Genomic DNA, 12602 nt, shown 5'->3' with positions numbered 1-12602 from the left:
TATAAAGTGAAGTTAGCAGAACCAGGAAAACAACGCTTAGAATTACTACAACAACATAAATGTAAAGAAAATAACAACCAAAGCATTGCCGTTGAATGTTTCAAAATTATAATAGTCAAGGGGCAGGTGAGTGGAGTAGCAGTTCTAAAGTCAGGAGGATCTGAGTTCAAATGCAGCCTCAGACATTTACTAGCTATGTGACCCTGGGCAAGTCACTTGACTCTGATTGCCTCCCCCCAAAAATTATGATGGCCAAGCCCAACTCCAAAGAAGAGAGATGAGAACACAGTTCTTCCATTTCCATCTATATACCTCCTCATTCTCTACCCAGGGAAGTCATCCATTGTAACAAAGATTTAAGAAGCAACACGAAAACAAGGAGTTCAACAAAATTAACAATATTACCCAAATCTGATGGTCTGTGCAATTAATTTTCCACATCCATAGTCCGTTCATCCCCACCCTTTCTCCCTAACCTCTGAAACAAAGAACACAAAAGAACATTTTCTCATTTTTCTTTTGGGAGTAAGCTTGGTCATTATAATTTCATAGAATTCATTTTGAGTTTGTTTTCATTTTGTTCTTTCAATTTACACTGTTGTCATTACATAAATTGGTTTCCTAGTTTTCTACTTAATTTACATCAGTTCATATGGTGTTGTTATAAGTCTTTCATGTTTCTGGATTCTTTTTCATTTTTTCTTACTGCACAGTAATATTGTATTACATTCATGGACCACAATTTGTTTTTCTGCTTCTTAATCCATGACCTATCTTATTCGCATTTCTTTGCTACCACAAATGTGTCACTAATAACGTATGCTTTGATGGAAAAGAAAACTGGCAGCTTTAAAAAATGTTGTTTTCCATATCTTCTGGCTCTTGCTTATGGACCTGTTTATCTACTTCAGTGAATCACTGCTGTAGGAGTCCTTTCATTCTCAAGATCCTCTAGTTTGCTTATGATACTATTCAGATTTTCAAAAAATATTTCTGTACTTCATTATGAAAGCAGTTGATAATTTTCTGTGTATATGTGTATATATAAGAATATTAAGATTTAAGCATTTAAGAATACATATACACTCATACATATATATAATTGTGTGTATTAAGTGCTTAAATTTTCTTAACATTCCTACGTGTGTGTGTGTGTGTGTGTATGTGTAGAAAAGTAGAAGTTACCTAATTGACCTTTGCAGTTCAATGAGTCAGCAATGTTGTATGCCAGTATAAGAAGCTAATGAGATCTTGGGCTGTGCTGTTGGAATATGTGTCCAGAATGAGGAAGGGCACACAGCTCCAGAGTACTATGCCCTGACCTCATCTGGAGTATTGTGTCCATTTCTGGACATCATATTTTAGGAACAGTCATTGACATAATAGAACAGGTCAGGAAGCAGGAAACCAAACTATTGAGAGGACTTATTCTCTCAGACAGGCAGTTTAATTGCATTTATCATTTCTTTATGAAAAGCCCCAGATTTACTGATTAAGAGCACTATATACCAACCCACACTTTGCTACATAGAATGGGGAGATATGGCGACAGCCCATGTTCCTCAGAATGAGTGGGTGGACCAGCAGTGGTCAAAGCTATTAACAAATGACAAAGCATTCTTGCTTTTTATAGCAACCTTCCCCCTCTGCCCCCCATTCAACTGGATCCTATTCCTTCCATCAAAATTGGCACACAATTGAGGACAGACAGTGCCTGCCAGGCAGTATATTCCAGGCATTTTTTTGTTAAGTAGTAGAGCTTCCTGAGCACTAACCACTAACCAAGGGAAGGATGGATCTTGAATGAAATGTGCCTTGAAATCAAGCCATTTCAAAGATCAGTTGAGGGAACTTAGGGAATTTTTGCTGGAGGGGAGGGAGAACACAGTAAAGACATAACTGTTATCTTCTAATATTTGAGGGATTATTGTGTCAAGAAGGGAAGGACTTGGGGGGAGGTGCTTTATTGATAGCTTTTGTTTTTATAATAGTAATTTCCTGACTAGTGTGCACACAACTTCCATATACATTGAACCTCCCCCCTTTTAGCATAGAAAAGCCATTTAAGCAAAATTTATCAATATAGACCAAGTCTAGCAATATGTACAACATTCTGCAATCCAGAATATTCCTCTTTTCCCTCTCTGTCCCTCATATCTTTTTTTAACTCATTCATTCATTTATTTTTAGTTTTCAGTGTTTACTTTTATAAGATTTTGAGTTCCAAATTTTTCCCCTTTCCTCTCCTCCCCCCTTCCCAAGATGGCAAGCAGTCTGATACAGGCTATCATATCAAACATATTTCCATATTAGTTATGTTGTGAAAGAAGAATCAGAACAAAAGGGAAAAACCACGAGAAAGGAGAAAAAAAAAGAAAAGAAAATAGTATGTTCCAATCTGTATTCAGGCTCCATAGTTCTTTCCCTAGATGTGGTTAACATTTTCCATCATGAGTCTTTTTCTCCCTCACTCCTGACAGAATGAAGGAAGTATGTTTTGCCATCTCGTTTGAGGGGTCTAGATATTGGTCATTACAGTTACTTACTCTGTATTGTTTTCATTTTTGTTATTTTCATCAGAGTACATATTATTCTGCTTTTACTTCATTCAGCTGCAATAGGATATCCCCATGCTTCACATTTATTGTTTCTTATTGTAATATTCCAATACACTCATATGCTATTTTGTCTAGTTATTTCCCACCTGGTGAATATCTACTTTGTTTTCCTTGTTTTGCGACCCGTTGCTATGAGTAGTTGGACATACAGAAGACTTTCTAAGAACTCACTTCTGTTTAGTTACAAAGGGCCAGAGCTAGGATCAATGTATAGAAGTTATAGGGATTGAAATTTTGTTTGGATCAGAAAAAGGAAAACTTACATACAGAAGTATGGAATGAGTTGTTTTGCTGTAGGTAGTGAGTTCTCTGTTGCTAGAGGATTATAGGCCACAGTTGAATGATGACTTTCTGGGAAGTTTTATAGAAGTGGATCCATCCATTCATGGGAGGGGGGGGTGGAACTACTTGGCTTTTCGTGGCCTTGTCCAATTCTTAAGTTCTCACTATTCTATCACCCTTTCTAAGAAAACAAAACAAAAATAACTTTCTTCCTTAGATTGGAATCTACTGCATGTACATCTGAGAGCTCAGAAGAGTTAGTTGAAGATGAACCAGATGAGAGAGTGGTTGATTTTGAGCAGGAAAAAAAAGATAAAGAACAATACACCCTAGAAACACAAGGGTTGAATAAATCAGTTCCGGAGAAGAAAGATGACGAAGAGGTATGAGACCACAAAATAAAAATCAAAATTATTTTGCTGTTAATAAAATATAATGAAGAAATAAACTTAAAAGTTCTACTGTTTGTAATTATTTATTCATATAGTAAAATTATATATCTATATGATATTATAATATAGATATATAATTCTGATTATCCATATAATAAAAGAATACAACTTAATAAGGGGGCAGAAATAGAGGTTCCTTTATTTGCAGCAAAAAAAGAAAAAACTCCCCAAAACTAAAACCCACAACACTTTACCATGTAAAATTTGAATGAAATCAAAAGATAAATGGGGGAGAGGGTGGTTAATTATACAACTTAAAAGATTTGCTATAGTATTTATTTGAATAGTGAGATCCCTAAATGCATTTATAATATAAGTTAGTTTACAAAATTAAATGCATTTCAATATATGTTATATAAAATTTGAAATACACATCAGAACAATGCACAGGTATATATGTGCGCACATATTCATATCAAACGACAGTGGATATTATTGTAAAAGGAAGTCCTTTCTCCAGAAGAAGGTGTTCTCATGTTTTGGGCTCATAACCAAATCACTCACCTAGGGACCTTAAATCAGACCAATATAGTGGAAAAATACTTTTGAAATATCACTCACAAGTAAATTTTCCCATTCTTATCATTGCCTGAGAGTTCTTCTGAACTCCAATATCATGTGACCATAAAAATATTGTTGTTTTGTGATTCATTAGTTATTGAAATATTGGTATACCAGGTGTTTTAAGCAAATAGATAAGAGCCTGTTTCTAAGCAGCTTTTAAAAATCATGCATTTTTATGCAAACAGCTTTTCTGTGGAATACAGATACTAACCAGCAGACACTTTCAGCTCTCATTGATGTCCTTATTTTGGTGGAAGGAATACGACATAATTAAACAAGAGGAAAGAATCATTTACCAGTTCTCTAGCATGACCTTCTGTCATTACCTTCATCTTTGCCTGTCATCTTCTCATTGTTTCTTCCCACTTAACTTTCCTTATCCCATTTACCCTAACTTCTAGGAGGCAGAGGAGGTGTCAGTCTTATCACTAACTCTTCTACCTGTATTCCTTGGACACCGGATATGAGGGAATGTTGCAGTCTTTCCCCCAGTACCAGCCCTTTCTTCTTTAACAACTTTCTCTTCCTCTTCACCATGTGCTCAAGGCTTCATTATCTTGGGGAAAGTTTTTCACTTGATTATGTTGTCTTTTTTCTTTATTATCCTATTTTTCCTTGTGTTTATTATCAGACTGCTAGAACAAGTAGTCTGTGGTTTCTGTCTTTCACTTTTCCCCATTCTTTTCCTTCTTGAAATCCTGCTTCCATCCCCATCACTCTACTGGTCTCTCATCAGTCTTTAATTTTCAAGTGTAGGCTGCCCACTTATCTACCTTTGCTACCTGGCACAATATACTCGTTATGGTTCTTTTTCCTCTCCATACTCTCTTCCGTCTTTTCAGCCGTCACCTTTTTGCTGTTATTTAACTATGGACAATTTACAAGGCACAGTTTTTCCTGCTTGGTTTGTAAAACCGTCTCTCTTCTTCTGGCCTTATCTAAGCTCTGTAGGTAGCTTCCAAACCTTTGTCTCCAGTCTTGACTGATGTTCCAAAACAAACCATAGGATGATAGAATTTAGAGCTAGAAGGCACCTTAGAAATCCTTTGGTATGGAACCCCTTCATTTTGCATATAAGTAAAGTGAGGCCTACCAGGGTTAAATGAGTAGAAGGGCTGAGTCCTGAACTTTTATTTGTTATGCACGTTATTGTGAATCAGACAGTCCTCCCATTTCACCCTTGGCTGCTTCGTAGATATTTTATATCCTAAATTCAGTTTCTCATTTCTGCCTAGGTGTCTTCAGCTTCCACATTTCTTAACCAAGGCTCAAAATGTTGCTATAATTTTTTTTTACCTCATCTCCTCCCCTTTTTCATCATTTGCTGCTAAATTCTATTATGGCTTTTACTTTCAAAAATGTCATTTGTTTCTATTCCTACTGCCTCTCTGTTCTAGGATCTTATCACTTGAAAGTTGGTTTACTGTAATACCTTAATTAGCATTCTAATCTAAAAGTAGTATGCAGAATCAATTACTTTTTCTAAAACTCAAGTTTTTATCATGTTACTGTCTTTCTCAAAGACTTTTAGTAGCTCCCTGTCACCATCAAGATAAGGTTAAATTTGCCCTGAGTCATTTTTTGAGGCCCCGTTTTGGAGCCTGCCTCCACTTCTCTTTGATTTTCAGGAGGCCTTAATCTCATTTTAGAAATGGGTATAAAATTTACCCTAGTTACCTCATAAGAACATCTTATGGATTAATTAGTAATATTAGATGTAACAAGAACAGCTTATTTTACGTTGAATTAAATTCATCAGGATCGTTCTTCCCTATTTTTAGGAAGATAGTCTGTAATTGTGTATGCTTTCACTTAAAAAAAAATTAATAATGCCACAGGAATCTGAATTAGAACCCCTGAATGGTGAGGTAATGGAAGATACCATAAAGGCCTCACTAAAACCTGAAGAGGACACTACCCATGATGCTTTGGATGGAAATTCAAAATGGGCATCTGGTCATTCCAGTGAAGAATCTGGAAGTCTCCTTGTTCTACCCACGGTTGAATCGACAAAGGCTCCTGAGGATGCTACACCAGATGAGGTAAGGGAAATAACCTAACTTTTCTTTCCTAACAAGGAAGGTAACCCTCGTGTGTTTCTGATGTTGCTGTGGATTCAGAATTTGTATTAACTTATACATTTTAAAGCATCAATTGGCCAAGAAAATAAGATTGGCAGGTGTTTTGACATTTCCAGAACCCACAGAGAATAATAATGCTCTCTTTTCAGTTACAAGCCTTGCCAGTTCTTTCTCTATAACTTTCATATCTTTCACCTTTTTCCAGGGGAGCAGCCATCATCAGAGTTCAGACCCTATTACCTCTTGCCTGGGTTACCATAATAGTCCCTAGTCAGTCTCCCTACTGCTAATCTCTCCCCTGTCTAATCAATCCTTCATGCAGCTGCCAGAATAATCTTTCTAAGAATTGGAGCCAGTGATGTCACTGTCCTAAGCAGAAACCCTCAGTGGCTCTTAATTTACCTTAATTAGCCTGGCATTTAAAGGCTGTCCACAGTTTGGCTCCCACTTGCCCTTTTCTCTTCTTTCTTTTTGGTGAGTTTTAATAATTCACTTCAGTTCAGTCAGCACTTAAAAGATATCTATTATGTATGCTAGGTGTCATGAAACACAAAGACATTATTTTTTTGTGATTCTTTTTTAATTAATATATTTTGATTTATCAGCAATCACTTCCATATGCTTTTGAGTTTAAAATTTTTCTCCCCCTCCCTCCCCACCACCCTCCCCAAGACAGCACACAATCTGATATAGGCTATACATTTCTATTAAACATATTTTCACATTAGTGATGTTGTAAGTAAGAATTAGAACCAATAGGAGGAACCATCAGAAAGAGGAAACAAACCTCAACAAAAGAGAAAAAAAATAGCAAATAGTATGCTTCGATCTGCATTCACACTCTATATTTCTTTCTTTGGATGTGGATAGCATTTTCCATCACCAGGCCTTTGGCGATGTCTTAGATCCCACAAAGACAAATTTAAAAGTCCTTAAGGAGCCTACAAATTCTACTGGCACTGAGCATCTCTTTTTGGTCAGTATGTATAAGACAATGAAATGGGCATCAAATCTGTTTCAGTCAACATTTTGCAAAAAATAAAAAATATTCCATATTTACTATGACCCCTTGACTCATATTTGCCATTTTGTGCGTTGTAGTAAAATTTCTGTTTCTGTGGACTTCCTGCATTAGTTCTAGAGAAATTGCTGATAGTGGGATTCCTTCACCAAGGTCTGCTTCGTGTACTTTGGTCATATCCTGGCTAATGTAGTAACAAAATCAAACCCAAAGATGATCATCATTGCAATGCTAAAATCCATATAGTACTTTACATACAGGGTGTCTCAAAAGTCCCAGTGCTGTTTTGAACTTTAATAGCTCATAAAATTAAGCTTTAATAGCTTAATGAGGCTTTTGGGACACTCTCTATATTATTTCATTTATCCTCATGACAATACCATGATTGTGGTATAGATATTGTGGTATAGATACCTATATCTGTACCACAATCATGGTATTGTTATGAGGATAAATTTTTACAGAGGAAGAAACTGAGAGGGTGAAGTGAGCTGCCAGGATTTCCAGTATTGTTTCATACTACTACTAGCTTTTGTGAACTCTGCTTTCTGGCCAAACTGTCCCATTTCCCAAACTTAGTACCCTATTTCCCACCTCCAAACATCCTCACAGCCATTTACCTTTTCTAGAGTGCACTCTCTCCTCCACTGTTGTCTCTAAGAAACCTTATCTTCCTTTATAGCTCAGTTCAGTTTTGCTCTCCTTTGAGTGCATATCCCCTTCTCCACTTAGTAGCAGCATTCTCTCCATCCTCAGTTTTCCTTATGCTTATTTTTGTGCATATTGAATCCTCCCAATAGAACGTAAGCACCTTGAGGGCAGAGACTGTTCAGTTTTTGTGTTTGCTTCCCCAGCACTGTAATACCTAGTAGATCCTTAACAAATAATTGTTGAATCAAAGGAACAGTGTATTTATGCAAAATAACATGGCTAAAGGGATATACATTTAGTGCATAAAACATAATGAATGCACTAAAATCAGTAATTAGAGACTTTGCCAATTTGGATTAGTAGTAGTAGTAGTAGTAGTAGTAATAATAATAATAATAATAATAATAATAATAATAATAGCTAACATTTACATAGTGCTTACTATGTTCAGGAACTTTGCTAAGCACTTTACAATTATTAGCTCATTTGACCTTGGAATCAGATCCTAGAAACAATCCTGGGAAGTAGATGCTATGATTATTCCCATTTTACAGATGATGAAACTGAGGCAAACATGAGTTAAGTGCCTTGCCCCCTATCACACAGTAAGTGTCTGAGCCTGAATTTCAACTCAAGTCCTCGTGACTCCAGGACCATCGTCATATCTACTGTGCCACCTAGCTGCCCCTGTAAAAAAATCTTTACAGAAAGCTGAATCAAGTTGAATTTTGTTTAATGTAGTAGTACTTTGGAATACTTAGGACAGAGTATGGCCAAGTATTAGAAAGCCTTAAGAGACTAGTTTTTTTAAATTAGGGGGAAATTTTTTTCTTAAATGGAATGTCCTCTGAATATAAATAGGTGCTTGGAAAATGTGTTGTCAGTTTTTAAAAATTTTATTTATTTTATTCTGAACTCAAGAAATAAAACAAGCATTTCCATAACATAGTAGAATAGAAAAAAAAGATGATTGCACACAAAACTGCAAATCTGTTATGTACAACTTGCTTTTCCTTTTAAATATATATAACAAAGTTATCATGTAACTTTTATTTCCTCCTTTTCTTCCCTCTCCCCCACCCTTGCCCTCAAGATGGCTACCGTTAGACACAAATAGGGGTGTGTGTGTGTGTGTGTGTGTGTGTGTGTGAGAAATTCTACACATCTATTTATCAAGTTTTTTTTTTTAGGATAGACAATGGGGTTAAGTGACTTCCCCAGGGTCACACAGCTAGTAAGTGTTATGTGTCTGAGGCTGGATTTGAACTCAGGTCCTCCTGAATCCAAGGCCGGTGCTCTATCTATTGCAACACCTAGCTGCCCCTATTTATCAATTCTTCTGGATGCAGATGTTCTCCCTGCCATCTGGTTGTAAATTTATTTTGCTTAACAAATACTTACTTTGTAGGTAGGGTAAAGATAAACTTGAGCTTGAGCCTACCTACAAGTTCCTTCAAATTATAATCCACATTGGTGAAATGTTACCCTATTTTAAAGAATCAGATTCTGACTTGTTTTTGCGTTTATGGCGGCTCTTTATGAAACTGACATTTTCAGATACTTTTTTTATTTCTCCCTTATATTTCCATTTCTCTGAGCCAGCAGTTTTTTGAGAAAATTAGGATGATGGTCAGTTTGAAGCCTTAGACTCAGAAATGTAGGGGCAAGGGGGAAGGACTGGAGTCTGGCTTTCTAAGCGTCACCAGATTCTAAGATCATAGTTCTTAGAGCTGAATCGATTTATCCATTTATTTAGTGTCTAACTTTGTTCCTTTTTTTTCCCCTAAGGCCACAGATGTGATTGATTCCAAAATGGTGAAGGACAAAAGCCTACATGATGAAGAAGAGAGCCCTGAAGAAAAATCTCTCCCAGCTCCACGAAAGAAACCTCCTTTGGTAGGTTCTGATAGTGTTGCCACAATGCCGAAGGAAGAACCATCTGATAATGGTCTTTCAAACTCTGTGGTAGGTGAAGCATCAGAAGAATCTGTTTCCGAAAATGTGTCACCCAACACATCTTCCTCGTTGGAAGATCAGGGAGAGGAAATGGTCCCTGATTCCCAGGAAAATCCAGCAACAACAACCCTTTCTCAGAGTTCCCCCGTAGTAGTTGAACTTGAAGATATCCAAAATGCAGGACAAAAGAATCAGTCAGAAGAACAGTCTGAAGCATCTTCAGAGCCTCAGGATCATTTCACCCAGTCAACCGAGAAGGCTGCAGATAGCAGTTCTGAGGAGGTAGAAGTTGAAGTACCAGTAATAGACAGGCGGAATTTAAGAAGAAAGGCCAAAGGGTACAAAGGACCCACTAAGAAAAAAGCCAAGCTAGCTTGAATGGTGGAAGAAATATCAGTCTAAAAAATCCTCTTTGTAACAAAGTTGGTGTAGTTTTTTATAATACGACAGTTAACAAAACCACATGGGATAGAGGATAAACACATTTGTTGTTCCAAAATTTCAGGTTGGAATTATTTGTGATGCAATTTTTTTCCCTCTTGTAGGAATCAAGATTCACCATTCTTTTTCTTAATTTTTTCAAGACATTTTCTGCACTATATATAAAAACTTTTTTTTTAACCCACCACATTCATATTTTGGATCACCAGATCAGAGTGTGATTTCATTTTTTTTTTAAATAAAAGATGATTTCATCTTTAGCAGGTGGAGATAAATGGCCATTACTTTTGTTTTTTAAACTATATGATAAATACAAAGGCTGCTGTGGAAGTAGCAAATTTCCACTGCTTATCACAGAAATCATCTTTTGTACTGCAAGTTATACTTTTATACTAAGACGTTTTCATACAAAATAAAGTGTTTCACAATCTTACTCTTAAATAGCAAAATTCATTTCCAAGCAGTTTTTAAAAGAGAGGAGTGTTTAAGACAGCAACAACTCATCTAAAAATATCACTAAAATAGAATTTAAAAGGTAATCATCTTCAAATGGCTAACAGCATGACCATAAAACTATATTAAGTCAAAGGTATGTAAATAGTGTTACTTTGGCTTCTGATTCTAATCATGGAAGCTTATTCTTCCATCCATTTGTGTTGGTGTATAGACACACACACACACACACACACACACACACGCATCAATTCCTGAGTCATTCTTCTATGTTGTGATCTGAGACTCCCAGTGATAGGAGCATTAATCCTTTGGTGTTGGGTAAACAAATTATATTCAAATTATATTAAATTCGTTATTTTGCTATAAATTATTTTTTTGTGATCCCTAACACTTGAATTTATCAGATGCTAAGAGCCTTAAAGGGAGTTTCAGTTTTCACCCCAATCATGCACTGTGTTAAAATTTCTCACTTATTGTGTACCTCATTTTATGACCTTAACTTTGGTTCCACTGGAGTTATCATACCTTTGGTTGTGTCAGGTAGAGATTTGTCCTATGTGTTAAGACAAAAACATTAGGAATTAAGTATTACCTTTGAGTCCATTTATTGAATCCAGTTACCAGCCCATTTGGTAGCTTATCTTTTCCTGATACACTGTTATATCACATGAATTCAAGAGCAGTGAAATCGTTTTCCTGTTATGAGGTCCCTTGGCTTGGTTATGGAACCCTAGTTACAGAAATTTTTTTTCTAACCTAGTGCCCCTGTGGTTCTCAAATACCTCTCTAAGCCTTTGGGATGGGTCCCCCTCTATCAGAAAATTTTCCTCCTACTGCCTTTTTCTGGCATACAATTGTTGGTAGCTGTTTTGGGGTCTTGTCTTTATCCCTCAATGAGTTTTACCCACCTGCCCCATGTCTTGTAGTTACAGAATGGGGCTGACCTTGGTGTGAGCAGGGCTGCAGGATCTATCATGGATGCCAGAGTTATGAACTGTGCTGGAAGCTTCAGCCCTCGCTCTGGGTCTGCTTGTGTCCCATTGTCCTGGTTGAAGGTTTGTAAAGCAGATGGTGTTGTGACTCATGCAGTCACGGGTGACCTACTACTGTCAAATTCATCGTGGGGAGTTAAGACTGTTTCTCACCCCCAGATTGTGACTGAGTTACAAAAAACTTTTCTATTAGAAATGGAAATAGTCTTAAAATATTAAATCTCACATTAATTACTCTTTGATATTATCAATGATTCTTGGATATGCACATGTAGTTTGAAAAGCAAGTAGATACATTAGGACAGGACCCCTTGTATGGTGAATGTGAAAAGCCATTTGGCACATCTGGGTTTAGGTTATGTTTTGATTTTCTATCATTACAAGAGGTACTGGGAAGCTTTCTTCAATATATATTTAGATGATGTTGATTAAACTCAATGACTTTTTACCTTTGGGGGCTCGTATTTTGGAAAGCGAATCCAAAATTGCAGAGATGAGAGATTCAAGGCAAACAAACTATTGGAACTTTTTGGATTTTGAACACTCTGCCCTTTTTCACGTTCACTGTTTGTTGAACAAAAGCCAAATTTTTGGCCACTTATCTGTTTTCTTAACAAATGGTTATTAAATAAAAAATCTTGAAAGATTAAGACTAATAATGGTGTATCAATCAGAGGTAAGCAGCACCCATCCCAGAGTTATGTGGCAATTAAAAATGTTCAAGAGACATAGTTTCTGGGTAATTAAATCATTTTATTAATAAGACCAGCACATTTCTGAATAAGAGGATGGTCATTTGGCCATCTCTCTTAGACCAAAGATCATCATGGTGGTAGGCTCACAGTTTATATACCTTTTGAAGAGTAGGTGTTTACCAGGTTAGGAATCAACCCTGATTGGTTAACAATTAATGAGAGAATGAATATTACAATGAGGAGCTGGACCTGAACTTTGATTAAGTAATTTATTTCTTAAGTTAACCCCAACCTTGGGTAATCTAGTCAAAGAATTTATGTCCCACCCAAGCCTGAGTGGCACAGTCATTTCTCTCTTTTCCCCATTTGATTCTATTGAGAGGCACAGCCTCC

The 12602-nt window shown here is 36.5% G+C and overlaps 1 protein-coding gene across 2 annotated transcripts in view; it reads left to right on the top strand.

Annotated features, from left to right (window-relative positions):
- FAM169A (family with sequence similarity 169 member A) overlaps positions 1–12164 on the top strand; it is a 68356-nt gene extending 56192 nt beyond the window's left edge. For both annotated transcript variants that reach the window (XM_020998493.1, XM_020998490.1), the window contains 3 exons: positions 3118–3283; positions 5755–5958; positions 9458–12164. In XM_020998493.1, coding sequence (XP_020854152.1) covers positions 3118–3283; positions 5755–5958; positions 9458–10003 — 916 coding nt within the window. In that variant the 3' untranslated portion in view covers positions 10004–12164. The remainder of the gene's footprint in view (positions 1–3117; positions 3284–5754; positions 5959–9457) is intronic.
- The last annotated feature ends 438 nt before the right edge of the window (positions 12165–12602 follow it).

Source organism: Phascolarctos cinereus, unplaced genomic scaffold (assembly GCF_003287225.1).
Source record: "Phascolarctos cinereus isolate Bilbo 61053 unplaced genomic scaffold, phaCin_HiC Scaffold_4;HRSCAF=312, whole genome shotgun sequence".
Taxonomy (NCBI): Eukaryota; Metazoa; Chordata; class Mammalia; order Diprotodontia; family Phascolarctidae; genus Phascolarctos; species Phascolarctos cinereus.
This window is presented reverse-complemented; position numbering and strand designations above follow the sequence as displayed.